Genomic DNA, 22,553 nt, shown 5'->3' with positions numbered 1-22,553 from the left:
ATTCTTAATAAGTATTTTCCAAATTCTTTTGCATCCTCTAGTTTCGAAACATTCCGCACTTCTCTTGTGATTTTTTGACAAAATTTAACTCACGGTGACCCCGGCTGCTGCGACAAATTATTGGTATGGTTTGCTTGGTCTAATTCTTGCTACTTCGTTATTCTCTGTTGTACGTCGCACAAACATGCTTAGTTCTTTGTACTGTTTAAGCATCTCTGCTTGATTTAGACAATAGGAATGTGAATGATGCAACACAACATTCGAAATGATCCAAATATCAATGTCTTTCAATATGTGTATATAAATTCTTGCAGGACAATTTAAACCAGCTAAGGGGTTTGTCTTCTCAACCAGAGATATTTTGGATTTTCATTTTCTCTCTCTACTACATGTAATCAATTAGTTCTTAATTTAATTTCTCTTCTTATTTGTGCTCTGAACTCTTATAAAAAAACCTGCAGCATTCGAATAATCTTTGTAGAATTTCGCAGCATCTTCAACTGTATTAAAAGTCATTGCAATATTTGGAACAAACTTCTCGTCAACATCGCACAGGAACTACAAAATACACCCAAAATAGTCCACAATACACCATATTAAAGTTAGAATAAACTATAGAATGCAACTACAACTATAGAATCATCTTCAAAAATAACAAAAATGAGATTCAGAATTCATCATCAAACAGAAACTAAAACAATTCAACTATAGAATCATAAACTATAAACAAACTATATTGTCTAGATTCAAACCACACCTCATAACTTGATTCGATTCAAAACAATAATACAATTCATCCTCGTTCAACTGAAAAAAATTAGAACTTGTAGATACACCGAAAAGTTCCCCCAATACACCAAAATATTTATGATTTACACCGAAAAATCTGATATAAAATGCAACAAATTCATCAGAACTACTACATTACATTCAATTCAAACAATCAACAATGAATAGTAATTTTCACAAGCAAGGTTCACAATATTATGCACCTACATAATCATAAACTATTAACAAAAACATTAACTGGAATTAAACTACACCTCAGGCACTTCATTGTATTCAAAACAATAATTCACTTTGCTCTGGTTCAGTTGATAATCTGAACTTGAATAATTCATTATCTTCAAAATGATTTCAAAACTTGATTTTAAAAATGAAGGCAGAGAATAAAGGAAATCGAGAAACATGAAGAAAGAGAACGCAAAGAGAACGCACGAAAACGGCGAAAGAGAATGCAGAGAGAACATACGAAAACGAAGGAAGAAAAACGCAGAGAAAACAGAAAACGCTGACAAAATTTGTAAAAGAAAACAAAATCTTTTTAAAATAGAAAGTTATATATTTGTGCTTAAATTAAAAAATTAGTTATGTTAAGAAGCGCGTGAGCTAAATTGTTTATTTCTACACTAAAATAGTATCATTTTACATCCTAAAATCTATCATATGCTACTGAATCTCTGAACTGGTAATTTATAATATGTCTATGATATTGGTTCGAATTTGATTGCACCACTGATCTACCAAAAGTTCAACTGCAAAAAATAAACTTACATATTAACAAAATTATTAACAAAAATAAATTCAATTATATTACCCATCTGTTTAAAGAACATCACTTTTACCTCAATCAGAGCTTTCTTTTTTTTTGTTCTTTGAAGCATTTGCAATTTGTTTTTCCGTTTTTAAACCTAGTCTATTTTTGGGACGTCATCTTGTTCTCATCCGTGGAGGGTTTTGAAGCTTGTTAATAGCTTCTAAGTTAGCATCTTTGTGAGATAACGAACATTTTTCGTTACTTTTGGCTTTGTGTTCTTGCATCTTAACCATGGCATTATCGTAAGCGCGATGCAAAATGGCAGCCAGCTCCTTAGATTCTGGTGTAAATTCACATATATTTTGTGACCGAAACACCAAATCGTCAAATCTCTTGCTTCTTGACTCCAAAAGAGGCTCGTCGTGGCTGCTCTTGATGTGTGTGTGCCTCCTCTTTACGTTCTTGCTCCATCGTTCCAATATACATCTCGGTGACACTTTGTTTACTCACTCAAAACTTAACACGTTCAGAGAGTGACGGCACAATATCCCTCTTGACTCGAATAATAAGCACTGGCATTTTACTTCGGCTGCTACACTATCATATGTAACCGTAAACTTGTTGAATATTGAGTTTGAAATTTGTTCTACAACTTCATATACCGTATAACCTAGAGCGGAATGTGTTGGTCTTGTTATGCAATTCACCTTCCATCTGAATTATGTTTGGACTTTCCTGAACTTCTTGTAAGTATACACCTATTGAAACTAAACTTCTATTGAGGATTTTATTGCACACGGTATGACGGTATGAAAATCTGCAGCATCCAATTTTCTTTATCTCTGCTCCCCACTTCTTAGGCAGTTATGGTATTGTTTGACGAATTGGATAAGTGAGATATTTCGCGTAATGAACTTGTTCAAAAAAGCATGCATACTTTCACTCTTTTATATGCTCTCATCCCGACCCAGAACTGGTGATCGAGATAAACTGGAATCCATAAATGACGATCTTCGAAAAGCTCTGCAAAAAACACCTAAATCAGAACTAAGATACATCGAAAAACATGCAATATACACCTCTGCTGCAGATTTAAAAAATAACTTTACCTGAAAGCCACTTGTTGTCCCTAAGACCGTACTTCATCAGAAAATCATTCCAATTCTTATCAAATTATTTTTTTATAAGAGAGTTCTAAACAACATTACTCATCTCATGTTCGATTTCTTTGTTTTTCTTGTAGCCATTTAATTTGATTGGAATCTTCTTCATGATGTGCTAGATACACCACCGATGAATCATTATGGGCATACAAGCCTCGCTAGCCCTTTGCATCGATGTGCATTGATTGATAAGAATGTCTTTTGGAGCATTTTTCCCCATGCAATGAAGCCAACATTCAAATAACCATTTGAATGATTGAATATCCTCGTTTTTCATCAAAACGCATCCCACAAGTGTTGACTGACTATGGTGATTCACCCCGACAAAAGAACCAAAAATCAGATTATATCTAAATACGACGAAACAAAAACAAAATCATTAAATCCACTAATTTAATATCTCTATACACTGAAAATCGGACCAAATACGCATAAAGCAGAACAACATATTACCTGTTTGTATTGTAGGTGGTATCGAATGAAATAACATCTCCAAAATACTCACAGGCAGCCCTATTCCTTGCGTTATCTTAATTGACTGATCAACTTCGAGTTCAAGCTCGAAAAAGAAATTCTGATTATTCTCTTTCATTTTTAATAAGTATTTTCCAAATTCTTTTGCATCCTCTAGTTTCAAAACATTCCACACTTCTCTTCTGATTTTTCGACAAAATTTAACTCACGGTAATCCCGGCTGCTGCGACAAATTATTGGTATGGTTTGCTTGGTCTAATTTTTGCTTCTTCGTTATTCTCTGTTGTACGTCGCACGGATATGCTTAGTTCCTTGTGCTGTTTAAGCATCTCTACTTGATTTAGACAATAGGAACGTGAATGATGCAACACAACATTCGAAATGATCCAAATATCAATGTCCTTCAATATGTGTATATAAATTCTTGCAGGACAATTTAAACCAGCTAAGGGGTTTGTCTTCTCAACCAGAGATATTTTGGATTTCCATGCTTCTCTCTCTACTACATGTAATCAATTAGTTCTTAATTTCATTTCTCTTCTTATTTGTGCTTTGAACTTTTATAAAAAAACCTGCAGCATTCGAATAATCTTTGTAGAATTTTGCAACATCTTCAACTGTATTAAAAGTCATTGCAATATTTGGAACAAATTCCTCGTCAACATCGCACAGGAACTACAAAATACACCCAAAATAGTCCACAATACACCATATTAAAATTAGGATAAACTATAGAATGCAACTACAACCATAGAATCATCTTCAAAAATAACAAAAATGAGATTCAGAATTCATCATCAAACAGAAACTAAAACAATTCAACTATAGAATCATAAACTATAAACAAACTATATTGTCTAGATTCAAACCACACCTCATAACTTGATTCGATTCAAAACAATAATACAATTCATCCTCGTTCAACTGAAAAAAATTAGAACTTGTAGATACACTGAAAAGTTCCCCCAATACACCAAAATATTTATGATTTACACCGAAAAATCTGATATAAAATGCAACAAATTCATCAGAACTACTACATTACATTCAATTCAAACAATCAACAATGAATAATAATTTTCAGAAGCAAGGTTCACAATATTATGCACCTACATAATCATAAACTATTAACAAAAATATTAACTGAAATTGAACTACACCTCAGGCACTTCATTGTATTCAAAACAATAATTCACTTTGCTCTGGTTCAGTTGATAATCTGAACTTGAATAATTCATTATCTTCAAAATGATTTCAAAGCTTGATTTTAAAAATGAAGGCAGAGAATAAAGAAAATCGAGAAACATGAAGAAAGAGAACGCAGAGAGAACGCACGAAAACGGCGAAAGAAAATGCAGAGAGAACATACGAAAATGAAAGAAGAAAAACGCAGAGAAGACAGAAAACGCTAACAAAATTTGAAAAAGAAAACAAAATCTTTTCAAAACAGAAAGTTATATATTTGTGCTTAAATTAAAAAATTAGTTATGTTAAAAAGCGCGTGAGCTAAATTAAGTTAAAATGACTTGTATGGACAAATTATTTATACGTGGAGAATATTTAAAAATTTATTTAATTAACAAAGAATACAACACTCTTTAACATTTAAGAATGAACCAGTTTTTGAAATTAAAATAATTTTCAAAAGGTTAAAATGTAATTTTAATGAAAAATTAAATTAAATTTATAACTAATAAAATAATACTCGAAAGTTCGCATTGCTCACAAAACAAATCTCAAAATATGCTAACGACAGATAAATCTCTAAAAAATTTAAAAAGACAACAAAAAATTAGATATTAAATATATATTCTAAAAATAATTTTATAGATCAAATTTTAATACAAAGTTTTGCAATCATAACTAAAAAAATATCTTTTTATTATTAAAATTTGATAAATTTTTGTCAAATAATTTTTTTTAATTTTTATTATAAATGATCATATTTTTTTAAAAAATAAAAACAAAAATCTAGAAAATAAAATTTGATCGAATTTTTTAAATATTTATTTAAATATTATCACAAATATTTATATCTAATAAATAAATCATTTATTAAATATAAATTTTTTTTGAATAAAACCTAAAATAGCCCCTAACAATTAACGAGATCCTTAATAAAAAAACTCAACCCAATCTTTGACAATTATCTCGAAAGGACAACAAGACTCCTGTGCTAAATATTTTTTTTGGAACCTCGTTGTCCTTTCAAGATAATTATCAGGACCGAATGGAGTATTCACTCATTTTTTTTTTTATGGTATTTCCAAATCATTCATAACCTATTATCGATAACATGAGAAATTATTCCGTCACCGGCTGAATCTTTCGATGCCGAACTAGGAAGGTGTGGCAGGCAAAAACTGGTTGTTTCCGCTTTCTCCATCCTTATTTCCACCGCAGAGAATGAATCTTTTAATCCCCAATATCCCACAGCAGATCTCATTCTCCAAATCAGTGTCACTGTCACTCTCAGTATCGGTGACACCCACTCCCCAGCCCCCCGTGCGCCCTCGGTTTCCCGCCATAATCCGAATGGGCGGAGGACCGAGGACGTACCCGGGCGGGGTCTCCAAGTGGCAGTGGAAGCGCATGCAGGCCAAGAAGGCCAAGCAGCTCCTCAAAGCCCGCCTTTCCCGCGAGCGTCACATTTATGAGATGCGCAAGCGGGCCGAGCTCCGGGCCGCCGTCTCCGACCTCGAGAGACCCTGGGAGCCCGTCCAGCAGGCCCCTACCTTGTTCTCTGTGCGGGCCGATGAGCAAGTCAAGGTCCTCGCCGACAGGTTAGAAGTTAGTTATGCAAATTGTGCATCGCTTGTTATGATTGTGACATAATTCAAGTTAGTTATGCAAACTGATTTTAGAAAAAAAGCACAAGTAGTTGAACAATTTCATCATTTGGGATCCCTATTGATCACAGTTTCCTGAAGGCAGGTGAATAACATTTCACTAAAGTGAAAATCTTTCGGTTGCTAAATTAATAAAATTTCGTTTCCCAGGGATTAAGTTATTTAATTGGTTAGTCCTAGTTATAAAAATTGTTCTTCGCACCTGTGATAGACCTAGTTAGGCTGTTAGAGTTAACTGCATCAGTTGAGGTTAATTTATAAAAAATGTTATCAGTACCTTTGATAGTGTTAAGTTAGTCAGCTAGAGTTAGTGGCGATAGTTTGAAGTTAAATATGCAAGTTGTACTAATCACTTGTTATAGGATCTGCTTCATTTATTGATGTCGGAATGTACAGAATGCACTGTTCATTCGACAGTCTTATCATTTGTTTGAGTACAGGTTTCAAAGACCTGGTGGGTTTGACCTCTGGAGCGAGAAGGACGGGCCTCAGTTGTTTGAAACTCCTGATGAGTTGCCATCTGCAAGGTTCTTCCCCAAAGGGGTTGTTCATAGTATCAGGCCTTATAGGAGGATTGATGCTGATGAGTTGCTGGGGAAGGGTAGCGGGGTTAGTGATCATAGAGATGGAGAGGATTCTTCTTCTGCTGCAAGGTTTTCATCTGAGGGTCTGGATGATGAGTCTGATGATCAGGAGTGTTCTTCAGCTTTGTTGAGCTCTTCAGAGAATAATGGGGTGAGTGTTGATGGTGGATTGAAGAATAATGGGAGGAATGGACAGAGGCTTTTGTCTGAGCATGTTGACAATGAAGGGTTTTCTTCTTCTCCTTTGGATTATGGGAGGAAGGGAGTGAATTCTGGCGGCCGAATGAGGAAGAATAGGAATGGAAACAGGCTTATGTCAAAGGGTGGTCGTGATGGGTTTGATAATGAAGTGTGTTCTTCTTCTTCCCCTTTGAGTTGTGGAAGAAGTGGTGGGAATTATGATGGTAGAATGAGAAGGAATACGAATGGAAGGAGGTTTCCATCAAGGGATGTTAGTGGATCTGATGATGGAGAGTATCCCTCTTCTCCTTTTAGTTCTGAGAGGAATGGAGGGAATGTTGATGGGAGAATGAGGAAGAATGGGAATGGAAGGAGGTTGGCATCCAGGGATATTAATGGGTCTAATGGGTCGTACTCTGGCCAAGTTGGTTCTGGTATGAGGCAGGGTCGGGGTAATCCTAGTGCCAACAGAAGAGGTAGTGCCAACAGAAGAGGTGGAACATACAGTAGCAGAAATTCAAGCTATGATTCACCAAGAGTCAGAGATTCTAATTCTGAAGTTTATGATATGGATTTGCAACAGGATGGAAGTTACGGGTTCCACAGGAAGAGTGAGCAATCTAAATCTAGAAATTGTTAATGGTTTGAACACTCAGTCAATCAAGGCATTGTAGAGGATGAATCGAGTGCTGCTATCGGCAAAATGTTTCTTGAGGAAGGTGACAGATGCGGAAAATGTATTGCCATTTTGGTAGGCCTTTCTAGTCAGCTTAATTCCTCAGAATTTATTGATTCCATGAAAACAACAATGTCTTGTCTGAATATGCGGCAAGTTGAATTTGCACAAGGACCTGTCAAATACTATATTATTTTGTATATATTACATTTGAGTCTTGAAAGAAACATTACTCGTTATAGATATTTTTCATTTATGTCTTTAGTTGAAATCCATAGAAGTTTTAATTTTCATGATTGCCATGTAGTTCTTCCTGGGTGATCTGTTCTTTAATTCTGTGGTAACTGACCTAAAGTATTAGTACGAATGAGGTCATAGATTTGTTGAAACAATCTCAATATGATGAATTGCTGATCAATTCCTAAATTGTATTATTCGCTTAATTCCTCTTTCTTTCTTTTCTGCTGAAACATTCTAATTTCAACACAAAAAAACCTGGTATTTTTATTGTACCAATTAATACTTTCTCATGTTATTAGTTATTGACTGTGTATGAAGCTGAATAAAATTCTGGATAAACACTTGGAACTTAGCAGATATTAGCACATGCCTTCTCTTTGCTATATGTCAGACTTATTCATGCTTTTATGTTAGACTTCATTACGATTTTGTTATTGCCAATAGTGTTATTTAAGCATAAGTCCATAGTTCTGTTCAAGCTTCGCGGTGGTTTAGAGATTGATTGTTGCTCCTCTTCTTACTTTGGTCTCTATTCTGTTCACTCCCTCAGCTTCCTTTAAATTATTGGCTATATTTGGTTATTCGTAAGTAGCAATATTATCAACACTTCTGACCCTGTTCTCAATGGAATTAATGTCTTTGATTTGCAAATTGTTGAGCATGGACATGCTTTCATTATTGTATTATCCTGGGTAAAGAGACTTCCTTCAATTCTTTCAGTTTTCCTTTCCTTATTTCCAATACATTTTGGCTAATGCCGATGGCAAATTGAGTCAGGAAACATATTAGGCTATAATCAATATCATTTTAAATCTCGAAGCTGAACATGATGACAATAATTATCGACTTTACAACAGAATATGCCAAAGATGTATGAAAAAAGATGGTTTATTTGATGCTGGTGCTTAGTTTTTCAACAGAATATACTATGTGGAATAGTTCCATGATTGCCAGGTAGTTTCTGAGTTTCTGTGAATATGAAAGTATTTGATCACTTCCAGAATCACTGATATTCAAGCTAATAGTTTGCCTACAATGGCTTACAAGGAGTGTTTCCTCTAATTTGATTATGTTGGCCCTTTATTTTTATGCCTTATTTATTTGTTGAAGTTGATCATCTTGTCCTTTGTGGCATTTGAGCACAATGAACTTTGTGATGCCATTCTACCTCAATGGTCTTTGGATAATAAACTCCTGTCATGGTAAAAATTCTGTACATCTTTATCTAGATAAATTGATGTAAGAATGTACTAGATTATTAAAATGAGGAACCCATATAACGCATGTGACAAAAAAAAAAAAAAGAGTAAAGTATATTTTTTGTCTTTGAAGTTTGGCAAAAATTTTAAAAATACTCCTAAGTTTTATTTTGTTTCAATTTTGTTCTAAAAGTTTTCGATTTGTATCAAATATACTCCTGACGGCTAATTTTTCAAAAAATTTAAGACCAATTCAACAACAATTTCATAATAATAACCCTCAACATAAGCAAATCAAACATAATTTTCATACATTATTGTTAGATTGATCTTAAATTTTTTTAAAATTTAGCTGTCAAGGGTATATTTGATGCAAATCGAAAACTTTTGGAATAAAATTGAAATAAAATAAAACATAGGGGTATTTTTAAAATTTTTGACAAACTTCAGGAAAAAAAAATATACTTTACCTAAAAAATTAATTGTAAAAAATAATAGTCATAACACAAATTAAGATAATGTAGATTGACATCTAGATATAAGTTTTCATGTTAACTTATGCGAACAGAATAACCCGTGAAAAGTGTTTCATTTTAGTTGCTAAGATACACCAAATTCATGTCAAATTGCGTTAAAGGTAAACATTGTGTTTGACTTTGACGGGTTATGAGTAAAATTTACTGAACTTCTCAAACATGAAGCAGTTGTAAAGGGGAAAAATAAAAAAAAATCATAAGAAAACAAGACAAACTCATCAAGGAAGATGGCTTTCTTATATATACATATATACAGGAATCACACACATAATCACAGAAGGCATAACAAAAACAATTGACAAAATAGTTTCATTGCATGCATTGCAACAAAAACTAAGTTGCTAATAGTAAACATTCATTATTCATCCCAGAATACAACCCTCATGAGTCATGACCATACGCCATATTGGCCATAGTATCACTTCCATCGCTTGAACATGCCATGCTTCCAACGCTTGCCGAATTTGCCATGCTTAAATTTCCCATGCTTAAACTTTCCATGACCAAAGAACCCATGATGATGACCATAATGACCATGAGTCAAATGGTGAGCACCATACATAGCAGCCGCAGCAGCAGCACCCCCTGCTAACATTCCACCAACACCACCAGGCCAGTGCCCTGTTACAAGAAGAAGTCAGTACCCACCATGGCTTCATATTGAAATCAAATCATAAGCCTTCATCCGGAGAAGCAAAGATGCATTATCAACATAAACACATTCCAGAAAACATTAGGGGAGAGTCCTATTAACAGTGGCAGAGCCAGAATCTTAAGTTGAGAGGCCACATGGTTTAAAATTTTTTAAGTAACACAACGGCATCAAATGATCCAACTAGTGCTCAACCATGTGGGATAAAGTATTGTTCTCGTTGTTGATATAAGAAAACAAGAGGATAAAACAAAGGATTTCAACCATAATTAATCATAACAAATCCCAACACACGAAAGGAGAGCTATTTCGTGTCTAGAATTCAAAGTTTGTATTGATTTGATATCGCTCTTGCGGCTTGCACCAAAACAGTGCTTTACTTGGATTCAAGGCAGCAACCTTACTGATGTGCTAAGAACACCCTCTTCAACATAATTTATATCTATACTATTGATAAAAGGGATACAAGAAGTACGTAAGTAGCTACCCATTCTGGTGTTTCACATTCCAAAAAGCACCCCTAATAGTTTTTGTTTGTTATTTCCCTCTCTATAATAACCGATGTTCTCATACTGTTTCCAAAAGTTAAAATTTTCATAATAATTTTCATATTGCAAAAGTAAATTGATGAACACTTATTGTCTATCAATTCAGTAGAGGAATGTTCTGCACAACGATCCCCCCACCCCAAAAAAAAAAAAAATTTCAGAAATACCTTTATTCATATATGTATTCAAAAAACATTTTACTATCCTAAAACTTGGAATCCAATGCCCTCTACAAAGAAAACAAAATAATTGTCATCTCAAATAATCTCAGCTTTGTAACTATCATACACATTAATTTATGAGTTATAATAATTTCCATAAAAGCTTAAGATTGCTAAGTATACCTGAATTATGATGGCCATGTGAAACAGGATAAGCTTGTGGTGGATACCCCGAAAGAGGATAACCAGCAGGTGAATATCCCGAAGGAGGATAACCGGCAGGTGGATACCCTGAAGGAGGATAACCTCCATGTGGTGGATATGCTCCAGGCGGCGGATACCCTCCTTGAGGTGGATAACCTCCAGGAGGATATCCTCCGGCGGGTGGATACCCGGCTGGTGGGTAGGCAGTTGGGGGATAGCCTCCTTGTGGTGGATACCCTGTTGCTGCTGCCGGGTATGGAGGGGGATACGGTGGTGCTGATGGATAATAATGGCTTCCTCCTAAATGTGAAAATAGTCCTTTCTCACTAGTCTCACCATCATTCTTGTCTTTACTCATTCTAACTCAACCTAACATTCATAAGTAACCAAGGCAGAACATATAAATAAATAAATAACGATTTCTCAGTTTATGAACTGCAATTCACATAAAATTAATAATTAAAGGGGATTAGGGTTCAAAAGGAAGATCAAATCTTGCGCAAGATGGTAAATGGACAATGCAGAACAAGAATTGAAGAAGCAGGGGAAAAATTTTTGCATATAAAAAAAATAGAAAAAATTGACGCCAACTAAAAGAAAGGGGAAGAAGAATTAATTCATGTCAATCCAAAGTGAAACCCAGGAATCTTCGCAATGATAATAAACTGTTAATAATTAATTGTTTGAGGCTTACTCAGTTGATTTCACAATTTGATGATCCTTTCTTCTTCAAAATCACGCGTTGCTTCAAAGCATTTGCTTTCTGATTTATTTATTGATTGATGACCTGAGCATCCACCTAAAAGGTAAAAACAATAAAACCATAGAATATTTATATACATTTGGAAAATTGGGAAACGTAACCATGGAACTTGAATAATCTCTAGTCTTGCGTACTTTGACTCTGGCCAGTTTAACCAACCAACTTAATTAAACTCCTTTCGATAAAAATTATAAAATAATTTAAATAATAAATAACTTTATTAAAAATAATTTATAAATAAATTATTTTGTATTTAAATTTTTAACTCTAAAAGTACTTATTTTATAAAAATGTGATGAAAAGTAGAAGTATTATAGAATAAGTCATTTTTTTAACTTCTCTATAAGTTCATAAATAATTTTTTAGAAAGTTACAATTTGGTTTTAAAAATTGCACCAGACATTAATACTACTACTTTTTATAAGTCAAAAATAAAAAAAATTACTTCTAAAACTTCTCAAACGGTCCTAAGTGATCTTGAAACAATTGGCCCTTAAAAACAAAAGAAAATAAAACCTGAGTATTTTTTTTGGTGACTAAATAAAACTTGAGTATAATATTTTAATTTGGAATTAGGATTTAATTTTATTTGTTTTAAAAAAAACTTCGGATGGTAACAGTAATTAAGATACTAATGAATTATAATTCAAATGACATAATCTTTTTATATGCATATTCATCTAAGATAGCAAGTTTAAGGCTCCCTAGTAAAAAAAACTGGATAAGTAAAACATCTTAATTTCATATTCTAAATTTCTAATATTCTATTGTTGGGTAGGAGAATATCTTCCGAAACATGGAAATGTTTTAGGACAGACAAAATTTAACCGGTTTTTTTGTGAAATACTTACAAACATACAACTAATTTTTTCATATAAATTGTATAATTAATAGGGAATGCTTTTATAAAGACCCATAAAACGTCTTTTTGTAAATGCTTACGTATTCCATTATTATTGGACGTATTAATGAACCGGTTATTTTTGAATTTTTTAACCAATTAAAATAAAACCGATTTTTTTATAACAATAACGATAAATTTATTTTTTTTAGGTATCTAATTGTATTTTTAAATTTTTAGAAATTCAAATGTTTGCAAAACAAAAAGTCAAAGATATATTTTAATATTTGTCTTTTTATCAAAAAATTTAAAGATATTCGATTTAAATTGTATAATTCAATCGGATCAAACCGGATCTAATAATTATAATGCAGACAATTGAGTTATTATTGTTATTATAATAAACCGATTTTATTTTGGTTTATTAAAAAATAAATTATTAATCGGTTTAATAAAAATGTCCAATAATAACCTGACACATATAAACATCTTTAAAAAAATTTTTTTAATATCTTTATTAAAGTGATCTCCTAATTAATCTTATATTTTACAATGAGTTTACATCTAATTATATATGTATTTAATTAGCATTTAAAATAAGTCGTTCCATTAGATCCGGTTAATTAATTAGTTCGATTTTGATAATTATATTGTATTACCACCACTCATTTATTTTTATTTTATTATATATTCTTTTAACTATTAATAGTAACTAATTAGTAAGATGGAAAAAGGATAAACCACTACACCCTCCGTTTACGAAAAAGAGATGTAACAAAATAAAACATCTTATTTGACAAGAGAAATTGTGACATTATGGATAAGGAATGAGGGAGCAGCAGTGGAACCGAAAGTTGATGTTGGAGTAGAAAAATCGTGATGATAAACTGATAATAGAGTTAAGGAATGAGGGGTAGTTTTGAAAAAAAAAAATTGACGACATTAAAAAGTTGAGTTAATAGTTGAAGTGGTCTCTAAATTTGTAGTCAAATTTTAATACTTGAATTTAAAATTGTCCTAAATTTATTCTTCAATTTAACAATGATTATTCCTGAAATACTTTTCGGTAACGAAATAATGACATAGTTAGATGGAAGCCAACGCTGAATGAAAGCCATACTAAACTGGTAAAATGTCCCCGTTTTATTTTTTGCGCCCAAATAGAGTATAACGTCGTAAACGATATCGTTTATGTTCTATTTGGAGTAAAAAATGAAACGACGACTTCTATTTGGAGTAAAAAATGAAACGACGACATTTTACTAGTCCAATGTGACTTGTAGCTTCCGTCCAACCACATCATCATTTCGTCACTAGAAAGTATCTCAAGGACGATAGTTGTTAAGTTGAAGGACAAATTTGAAATAATTTTAAATTCAGGGACGATATTGAAGCTCGACTGCAGAGACCACTTTGAATATTAACTCTAAAGAGTTTAAAAAATGTTGGAAATAATTTTAAACAATAAAACATGTTACAGATTATTTTGATTTTCAACTCAAAGGTTAATGGTCAAAATGATACGAAATTACGAACACTTCCATGTTAATAGTTTGCAGCTTCATGTATCAAACTCCTAAAATAAAAAATAATCTGGAAAAATTTAGTGGATCCTTCTCCAAGTGTAAAAGTGATGTGGATCAGGTAGATCTAAAGTTACTACATGATACAACTTTCAAAAAAAAAAGTTACTACATGATATCAGTATATCACTCAACAATCACCCGCATTTATTGCGAGAAAATACTAAGTACATGACATGTTAGACAAGCATACAAGTTAACGGTGGATTCATGGCTGATAATGTACTCCTTTAATGGCATCAGCATGATCCATTTGGTCCATGAGTACCTAATAAATGTTCCCAACGTTAGAAACCCCATCATGAAAATAAAAGAATTTTATGCATATATCGTCAAAAGAAGTTTCCTCACATTCTAAGAGCATGTGAGCTTTTTCTATTGTGGTTGACACAAAAAAACATGGCCATGGCAGCATAACATCTTGTGTGACATGGACAAGATTCCTCGACTCAATGTTGATGCTCGGTGATAAAATATCACCGGCGAATTAGTCAAGCTTGGAAATTACTACTGCTTCTGGTACAACCTTCGGTAGATTTTCGCACCTTCGTATTCTGCGTGAATCTCTCTCTCAGTTCTTATCCCCATTGGATTGCTTAACAGCCACCCTTCACCATCACATGAAATATCCGGATTCAATGTATCAATGTGTTTGAGCTTGTCAACTTCATCAAATTGATCTCTCATGTCAAGTGCCATTTCAACCACGTCGGACTGTACAAACACCTGCCATAATATAACCACAGGTGAATTTCAGCGAAAAGCAACCAAAATATCTTCAGAGGTTGTCCCACCTAAAGCTAACAACTATCTTATCATGTCCATGAAATATGTTAGAAATTGAATTGGATGAATATTTTTTCATAGCCCTATGGTGAGATCTCTCTGGTTCAGGCGCTTTGGCATCTTCAGTGAATTGCGGGTGTGCCCTATGGATTTACACTAGTTTCTTTACTTCTCACCAAGTCTATGCGATTCGTGCCTATGTGAACTAATAAGCGCGTGATGGCCTCTTGAAACCTTGTCACCAGATTAACATATACAATTATGTAAACCTTTAATCAAGTATATATATAGAGCAAGCAGAATAAAAAAAATATACCTGTCCTCCAGGCACTAAATTATCTACAATAGCACCAACCAATGGCTTCTGCAGAACTCTCCTTTTATGATGTCTCTTCTTGAAATGTGGGTCTGGACACTGCATTCATGGGGCAAAAGAACAAAAGTCAGCAATTATGAGGCTATTTGACACAAAAATCCTTTTAAAAATAACTGTAAGAGATAGGCAAAATGTATGTCTTAGAAACTATTTCTATTATAAACTCACCAAAATTGAAACTAACTGCAAGGGCCCAGGATATGCTTCTACCAACTGCTTGAAAGAAATCGTGGCATTTGCAAACAAGAAATGTCTGCATTTTAGTGTAATGGTCATTATTCCGTTGTTGATAAATGCAAATGCGTATTTGATTTACTTCACCATCTAAATTAAGTTAAGGACAGTACATGTTATCAAGACCCAGATCTTTGACCCATATCTCAGCACGCTTGACGAGCTACACATGGAAGACTTACATAATTATCACACAAAAGGAATGACAAAAGGAATTCAAATTTACTGAAAGGGAATAAAAATCAAAGGCAATAGAATTTAGAACCAAACATAACAGATTTTTGTACCTTTCTCCGTATTTCCAATCCCAAATAATTTCTCACTTTAGGATTCCTTTTAGCAAGCCACATAAGAAACCTGCCACTACCTAATGTTATTTACAATAACAGATGAAATAAATGAGTATATGTCCCTCATGCAAAGAAATGTCAATGTGATTACTTCAAAAGGATAAAAAATGCCGGAGATAAAAGCATAATAAAAGAACTTCTGAATTGTATTCAGATGATATGGGAAACGAGTCAATGAAAATAAATTATATCAACTAGAACACAATATTTTGGTTTAAATTCAATATATATAATTCCAGTTGAAATACAACTTCAGCAATACATCATGAAAATATGACAGATTTAAAGTTTGTCATCTACCGCATCCAATATCCACCATGAGCGGCAGCATTGGATCTGCAAAGACCTGGTTCCAGTCTGGTACTTGTGCAGGTACCTATTAAGAAAAAGGAACCACTTTAGTTGAAATCCAAAAAGTCCTACAATGCATGGCTTGATGGTTTATCAAAATTTAACACTCATAACGCATGATACAGAAACTACATATGCCTGCTTTTTGTGTGTAAATCTTATCAACATATTAAAAAAGGGTAAACCACCAAAAATGCTTTTGGATTTTGTTATTGACAAAAATACCCTCAAATAATTTTAAAATGTGTCAAAAATGCCCAATTGTGATCAAAGACTTGCTCCATTAATGGAAAAGCATGATGTGACTTACTTGCTAATGTTGGAGTTTTACTTGACATATAAAAACTCTGTTTGCCACATCATTCTTTTCCGTTAACGTAAAATGTCTCAAATTCACGAGCTATTTTGTTAGCGACAAAATAATTAGGTGCATTTTGGTGGTTTACCCTATTAATAAAATTACTGTATTCCCCTCTAAAAATGAGTAATGAGGATCTATCAACCAGTAGTTCAATAAAATGCATTGTAATATATTGACAGAATTGAATTCAATTTCACTATGATTTGAATTACTTTGTTTGAAATAAATCAACAAATATAGAATAATCAAATGGAGAATTTCAGTTTATTTAAATTGAATAACATTAACATTAAATCATCAACTTACTGAGAAAGAAGAGCTCAGGGGATTAACATGTTGCCTTATCCTAACATGACCCAGATCCTGAAATAGAACACACAACATTCCCTGAGACATATTGAGAGATTGGAAAGCTACGCTTTGTAGAGGAACTCTCATCTTGTCTATAGATTTCAATGTCACTACTAAAACCTAATTAGTGTAATTTCCAGTAAACAGAAGAAGAAGAAGAAGTAGGAGAAGGTACCAAGTCGTAAGAGAGATTGAGATCAGCATATTCCAATGCAACCAAGTCAGGGCTACGGGGAAGATGAGACTCTTGTTGGTGCTGGTCCACTTGAGCTGAAGAAGAAGACACGTGGCAGAATGAGAGAGGATAATTACGAGGGGAAGAGGTAACGGCAAGAAAGGGTAACGCCGGAGGGCGACTCCTCAGAGCACGACACGTGTTGTGGCAGAACCGTAATCTCACGAGACGGCAGCAAGCCATTTCTGTTGATCACTCTCTTTCCCTTCTTCGTTTTTATATTTTTTGGCCAACCGAACCGGTCCAGACCAAAGGAGACCCGACCCTGCAAAAATACCCGAATTGCCTTCAATCTATCCATACTACGCTCTCCTCTTCTGCCGTTGCTCTCGTCCTCCGGTTCCGATCTGAAAGATTCAACTCAGCGTTATCCTCTACATTCGGGTTCCTGCAGGTTCTGAACCAAGTCACGAAATTCGCTCCTTCCAGCTGCTGCCATTGCTCCGGCGCCGTCGCGATCTGAGTCTGCCATTGGAGCTCGGAGAGAGTTTGTCGCCGCTGCGCCGAGGAGGACTCGCTGCAACTTCCGCCGTTTTCTACTTCAGCAGGTTCTACGCCGGTCTCCGCCCCCTGCGCTGGTTTCCTCCGCCGCTAGTATCTCGCGTTGGCGTCCCTTGTTCAAAACCGTGGAGCCCTTCCACGATTTGATGATCTCCGGCAGTATCAGGATGAAGCCGCCTATGACCTCTTCTCCTCCTCCACTGCTTCTTCCCCATTCAAATGCTATATGCTTTTTGAGTGGATTCATCGGTTCATTTAAACGGGTCAAACTCGACCCGGTGCGTCGTCTTTTTCTTGAAAATTTAATATTCCAAATTTACCCTTCCCTCCGTCTAACCCTATTTTGCCTCTTTTTAGTTTTTACTCAAATAACGTAAACTGCAACTGAGGTTCTTGGAGGTCTGAAGCCAGCTGCACCGCCGTTGCCGCAGTGCACCAGCGCCTCATTTGTGTTCGACTTCTTCCAAGTTGTTCTCATCTTGTATATTTCTGATTCCAGTTTTTGTATGTCGCTCTTCTGTACTTCTGAAATTTGACCTAAATAATTGTTTTTCAGTTATTTTATTTTATTGGTTTTAGGTTTCGACAGTGTCAATGGTGGATTCACAGAATGTTGAAGGTTACAGGCCTGCTCCGGATTTTGAGGAAGATAGGAGAAGTGCACTCCTTAATCTTGAGATGAATGACTCCACTGAGCTTTGGCTCATTAAGTTACCCTTTTCAACTGTAAAGTTTGATTCTTTTCTCTCAGTTGCTATTTCTTTCCGAATTTTCAATTATTGCTGCTCAATAGAAAAATAAAGCATTGTTATTTGCTACTCTACTATGATTATAGGATTGCTTGGTATTATGACTACTAGCTTCAGTTTGGAACCTTTTTTTTTTATCAATAATCCTGATTAAACTTAATTGTTATTTTGTTTATTTGTATTTATTTTTGTGTTAGTTTACATTTGTGGAGTTAAAAAAATTATCTGTACCCTTTTTTTTCCCTTTTTACCCAGCACTTTCACAAATTTCAGCAGGTTTGTGGAATGACAAAATACGTGTTTGTATGCTGCTGCGGCAGATAATGTGCTCCCTGAACATATTCACGACAACCGCTTTTCATGTATAATGTTAAAATTGTGTAAAAACCTGAAGAGTAGTGACTCTGGATGTTGCAAAATGAGAAATATGTAATTGGTTTTGGTCTTTGCTTGTATTTTATTATAACATATCAGGATGTGACCTAATTGCATATAGTTCCAGTCCATTCAAATGAGTTGTTATATGTGCTGATTGTGTTGCATTCTCTGTAGGATATCAATGGTGTAGTAGCCTGTGTTTCATGCATCTGTAATCTTTGTGTTGATTCTTACTTTTGATATGGTCATGTTGACGATGATATCTTATCTGAGATTCTTTGTTTGTTTTTTCCCCCTCGTTTATTGACAGTCATCCCACCAAAGCAGGATGGAGCATATGTTATCCGAGATTGATGGGGAGGAATTGTCTTTCAATCTTCATAGTGATGGAAAACTTGCCAGCTTTGAGGACTCATCTGGTGAATAATGAACCAACTGTGACATCAATAACTTACTCTCTTTTTCAAGGACTGCATTTTGATCTCCAAAATGGCAACTTGCATATTTTAAATGTTTGTGACATATAACCTCTGCTTGTAAGTGCTTTAACTTTTGTGTTTGTGCACTGCATTGGCAGAGAAACTATATGATTTTGTCAGCTACCCTTCCCAGGAGCCAGATGAAATGGTTTTTGTTCCCTCTCCTACAGAACCGAAAATCGGTATGCTTCTATAGATTTCTTTTCTAGTTCATCTCGCTGGCTATATGTTAACTGATAGAGTGAATGTTCAAATTGGTTTAAGACATGTAGGATATCAAATCAGTTGCTTCCAAGATTTTTACCATTGAGTTGGTTCTTTGTAGCACAAAATAATCATCAATTTAAGGACCAAGTGGTATTTAAACATAGAGACCAAATTGATGTACAAAATGTTTAGAGTGTAAAGGAACAACTCGATGGTGCTAAAATCTTTGGAGAACTAAATTGAGCTTTTACTTTCAAATTTCAATATCTAAATAGTTGTTGAGAACGTTAAATTAAAATTATGGTCTAATATGCATAATGATACCAAAATGAATCCTTCTATGATTGTGCTGCAAAATGATATTGCTTTATTTTGACTTTTCTGTTTTAGTTAGATATTCAAGTTTCATATACATGTTAGATGAGGCAATGACTAGTCGATTTGGGGAGATGTAACTATTCCTTTTCAAATAATATGTTTGGCCTGATATTTTGTGGCCATATCCTCATATATTAGTATTTTGATGACTTACTAGGAACATCTAAGATTCAATTCCTCATTAATTGTATTTTGAACATAACTTCTAGTACGTGAACTGAGAGAGAGGGGGAGACTGAGAAGATAGAGTATGGATGAATGCTTTGCAGTAGGCTTTTGATTAAGTTCGAATAACATAAGGTACATGAAATAACACGTCAGTAACATAGAAGTTGATAATGTGTTGAATGTAAATCAGGGACTTTGTGTTACCAACTTACCACATTTTGCCAATTTAGCAACCATGGATCCATCTTAAAAAGTGGTGGAATTATTTATCTAGGATTCAAGTTACACCTTTGGGCTGTTGACATGAAAAGGTTTTTCAGGTTTAATTTGTGAATATCACAGACTTGAAAGAAAATTATGTTGAACAACTATAAAACAAGTCACTCTCAAATCTCAATGATAGTGATTGTTGTTCAAAGAAAAAGTAGATGAGGGGCATCAAACGGGTAACAATTGTACTTGAAATAGAAATCAGGTGAGTTAGTGGTTGTACAAGGAATGAAAGAAATATCAGATTAGAGTGTGTGGATAAACTTCTAAAGACGTGATTATGGGATAATATGAAGAAAATGGATTTTTTTTAGTAGAAAATTTTTATCAAAAGGAGATGCTAAATTGTGCTTGGGTATGGGATGACAATATTTTTATCAAAGGTGATTGTTTGTTTTTTTGTTGGGGATGGGGGGTTCTTAAAATTAGAATAGAAGTTGCATTAGAAACCAAAGGGGATGAAGGGAGCAAGGATATCTGAAATATAGATTGCATTTTTGTTTTCGACTGAGGCCACCAAGGTTGGGTTAATTTTGGTTTCAGAACTCAGAAGTTGGAATCTTTATCTATTTTCTTGTGGAAAGAAGGAGAAACATTGGATTGTGACTTGATAGTTTCATAAAATATATTTTACAACCTTTTCTGTATCAGTGTATATATATGTTCCCCTTTGTTAATGAATTCTTCTTTCAAATTGAAATATTTGAGCAGTGTGGTGGAGTGACTATAAGTGTATATATATGTTTGTTTTTTTATTGGGGATGGGGGGTTCTTAAAATTAGAATAGAAGTTGCATTAGAAACCAAAGGGGATGAAGGGAGCAAGGATACTGAAATATAGATTGCATTTTTGTTTTCAACTAAGGCCACCATGGTTGGGTTAATTTTGGTTTCAGAACTCAGAAGTTGGAATCTTTATCTATTTTCTTGTGGAAAGAAGAAACATTGGATTGTGACTTGATAGTTTCATAACATGTATTGTACAACCTTTTCTGTATCAGTGTGTATATATGTTCCCCTTTGTTAATGAATTCTTCTTTCAAATTGAAATATTTGAGCAGTGTGGTGGAGTGATTATAAGTGCTTATTATGTTTTATTTTTTTTAAAAAGTATGTTCTTTTCTTGCATTGCCATCTAATGTAGTTCCCTCCAAGAAATCGTCGATTGGAGGCTTGGTAATTGTCATCAATTCATTCTGTGTTGTTTGTCTTATATGAGGATGAAGTATGTATACAAATTTAATATTCATGAAAGGTCTCTTATAAGCTGTGAACAATCTATTAAGTTGTGCAATAATCAGTATCATTATAGTTTTTCATCCCTACACTATGTTGTTCAGTATCATCACTATGTTTAATTTGACATGGTTCTCACTTCCATTTTCAGTTTTACACCTTGGTGAAGATACTATTTTCACCACTTTAAAAGTCACGTCTCGCAAGATTCAGTGATTGTTGTCAATGTAGTTTTTTATGGTTCTCACTTTCTGTCTCTAAACAGCTGGAAAGATTTCACGGCGAGTATCTATTGTACATTACCCAGATCCTAAAGAACTTGAAGAACGCAAGATTATTGCAAAACATGCGCATCAAAATTCTTCAGGAGTCACAAAGACAACTTCGTCCCGATATTTCTCAACACAGATTTCTGGTCGTGCAGGTTCTTCAAAAGGTAGCAGGAAAAGCTCCGTTTCTCAAGTTAGTGAACCATCAAATGCTGCAGAACGCACCAGTGGAAAAAAAGTGTCCGAGCTCTCCCATGGTAATAGCACTGGCATTTCCGGCATGTCTTCCGATCATTCTGATGGAGGAAAATCAAAGAAGAGAAAGCATAAGGAGTAATGTTTTTGTTCTCTTTATTAACCGGAATTATAGTATGACGTTCAAATGTTGCATTTACATGGACCTTTAAAAGGTATGAAAATGAGGTACTTGAGTTGTGTTTGTTAGAGTTGGGCAGTAGGATTTTTGCACTCTCTTTGTTTCCCTTCGTACATTAGAAGCCTATATTAATTTGTTCAAATATATTGGTTAATTGGTGTAAAAAATTGGTATTTCTTTATTAGTGAAAGTATGGTTGAGAGAAAGAGAACAATTGATACTTGTGGGTCGAATACAAAGTGGATATTAATTATTACTTTTCCCTCTGGTTAGAGGAGAGGCCTTAGCTTAGCTATTGTCTCAAGAGAA

At 34.2% G+C, this 22,553-nt stretch overlaps 4 protein-coding genes across 10 annotated transcripts; 2 read left to right on the top strand and 2 right to left on the bottom strand.

Annotated features, from left to right (window-relative positions):
• Positions 1–5,420: 5,420 nt before the first annotated feature.
• LOC112761805 (uncharacterized) lies at positions 5,421–7,708 on the top strand. Its single transcript, XM_025808208.3, has 2 exons — positions 5,421–5,957; positions 6,464–7,708. Exons 1-2 carry the CDS (start codon positions 5,581–5,583, stop codon positions 7,425–7,427), a joined length of 1,341 nt encoding a protein of 446 aa, XP_025663993.1. The 5' UTR covers positions 5,421–5,580; the 3' UTR covers positions 7,428–7,708.
• A 1,948-nt stretch (positions 7,709–9,656) lies between these two features.
• On the bottom strand, positions 9,657–11,942 carry LOC112731042 (uncharacterized). The gene is made up of 3 exons (XM_025780829.3): positions 11,698–11,942; positions 10,983–11,372; positions 9,657–10,059 (listed from the first exon to the last, which is right to left on the bottom strand). The coding sequence occupies exons 2-3, from the start codon at positions 11,359–11,361 to the stop codon at positions 9,857–9,859; spliced, it is 582 nt and encodes a 193-aa protein (XP_025636614.1). The 5' UTR covers positions 11,362–11,372; positions 11,698–11,942; the 3' UTR covers positions 9,657–9,856.
• Positions 11,943–14,145: 2,203 nt separating this feature from the next.
• Positions 14,146–17,417, bottom strand: LOC112730980 (uncharacterized). 2 transcript variants are annotated; one of them, XR_003812646.2, is made up of 9 exons: positions 17,175–17,417; positions 16,955–17,011; positions 16,237–16,312; positions 15,874–15,953; positions 15,700–15,749; positions 15,521–15,605; positions 15,293–15,391; positions 14,542–14,916; positions 14,146–14,458 (listed from the first exon to the last, which is right to left on the bottom strand). XR_003812646.2 is itself a non-coding variant. In XM_029290674.2 (8 exons), exons 1-8 carry the CDS (start codon positions 17,415–17,417, stop codon positions 14,698–14,700), a joined length of 909 nt encoding a protein of 302 aa, XP_029146507.1. In that variant the 3' UTR covers positions 14,146–14,697. The 2 variants fall into 2 exon arrangements, 1 of the variants encoding a protein (XP_029146507.1); XM_029290674.2 differs by having other exon boundaries at positions 14,146–14,916.
• A 24-nt stretch (positions 17,418–17,441) lies between these two features.
• Positions 17,442–22,458, top strand: LOC112730996 (mediator-associated protein 2). Of its 6 annotated transcripts, none has more exons than XM_025780825.3 (6): positions 17,442–18,013; positions 18,093–18,216; positions 18,315–18,461; positions 19,173–19,281; positions 19,440–19,523; positions 21,865–22,458. In XM_025780825.3, exons 3-6 carry the CDS (start codon positions 18,330–18,332, stop codon positions 22,203–22,205), a joined length of 666 nt encoding a protein of 221 aa, XP_025636610.1. In that variant the 5' UTR covers positions 17,442–18,013; positions 18,093–18,216; positions 18,315–18,329; the 3' UTR covers positions 22,206–22,458. The 6 variants fall into 6 exon arrangements, with proteins under 6 accessions (XP_025636610.1, XP_025636611.1, XP_025636613.1 ...); XM_025780826.3 differs by having other exon boundaries at positions 17,869–18,013; positions 18,093–18,202; XM_025780828.3 differs by having other exon boundaries at positions 17,869–18,013; positions 18,292–18,461.
• Positions 22,459–22,553: the final 95 nt, after the last annotated feature.

This window comes from Arachis hypogaea, chromosome 2, assembly GCF_003086295.3.
Source record: "Arachis hypogaea cultivar Tifrunner chromosome 2, arahy.Tifrunner.gnm2.J5K5, whole genome shotgun sequence".
NCBI lineage: Eukaryota > Viridiplantae > Streptophyta > Magnoliopsida > Fabales > Fabaceae > Arachis > Arachis hypogaea.
This window is presented reverse-complemented; position numbering and strand designations above follow the sequence as displayed.

Bases quoted from the DNA above. Each gene is read 5' to 3' on its own strand.
- LOC112761805 (XM_025808208.3), top strand. From the start codon at position 5,581: ATGAATCTTTTAATCCCCAATATCCCACAGCAGATCTCATTCTCCAAA. The intron at 5,958-6,463 runs GTTAGAAGTTAG...GTTTGAGTACAG, and splicing joins GTCAAGGTCCTCGCCGACAG to GTTTCAAAGACCTGGTGGGT.
- LOC112731042 (XM_025780829.3), bottom strand. From the start codon at position 11,361: ATGAGTAAAGACAAGAATGATGGTGAGACTAGTGAGAAAGGACTATTT. The intron at 10,060-10,982 runs GTATACTTAGCA...TTCTTGTAACAG, and splicing joins ACATGGCCATCATAATTCAG to GGCACTGGCCTGGTGGTGTT.
- LOC112730980 (XM_029290674.2), bottom strand. From the start codon at position 17,417: ATGGCTTGCTGCCGTCTCGTGAGATTACGGTTCTGCCACAACACGTGT. The intron at 16,313-16,954 runs GTAAGTTGATGA...TTTTCTTAATAG, and splicing joins CCCTGAGCTCTTCTTTCTCA to GTACCTGCACAAGTACCAGA. The intron at 15,750-15,873 runs GTACAAAAATCT...TTCCATGTGTAG, and splicing joins GATTGGAAATACGGAGAAAG to CTCGTCAAGCGTGCTGAGAT.
- LOC112730996 (XM_025780825.3), top strand. From the start codon at position 18,330: ATGGTGGATTCACAGAATGTTGAAGGTTACAGGCCTGCTCCGGATTTT. The intron at 18,462-19,172 runs GTAAAGTTTGAT...GTTTATTGACAG, and splicing joins TTAAGTTACCCTTTTCAACT to TCATCCCACCAAAGCAGGAT. The intron at 19,282-19,439 runs GTGAATAATGAA...CTGCATTGGCAG, and splicing joins CAGCTTTGAGGACTCATCTG to AGAAACTATATGATTTTGTC.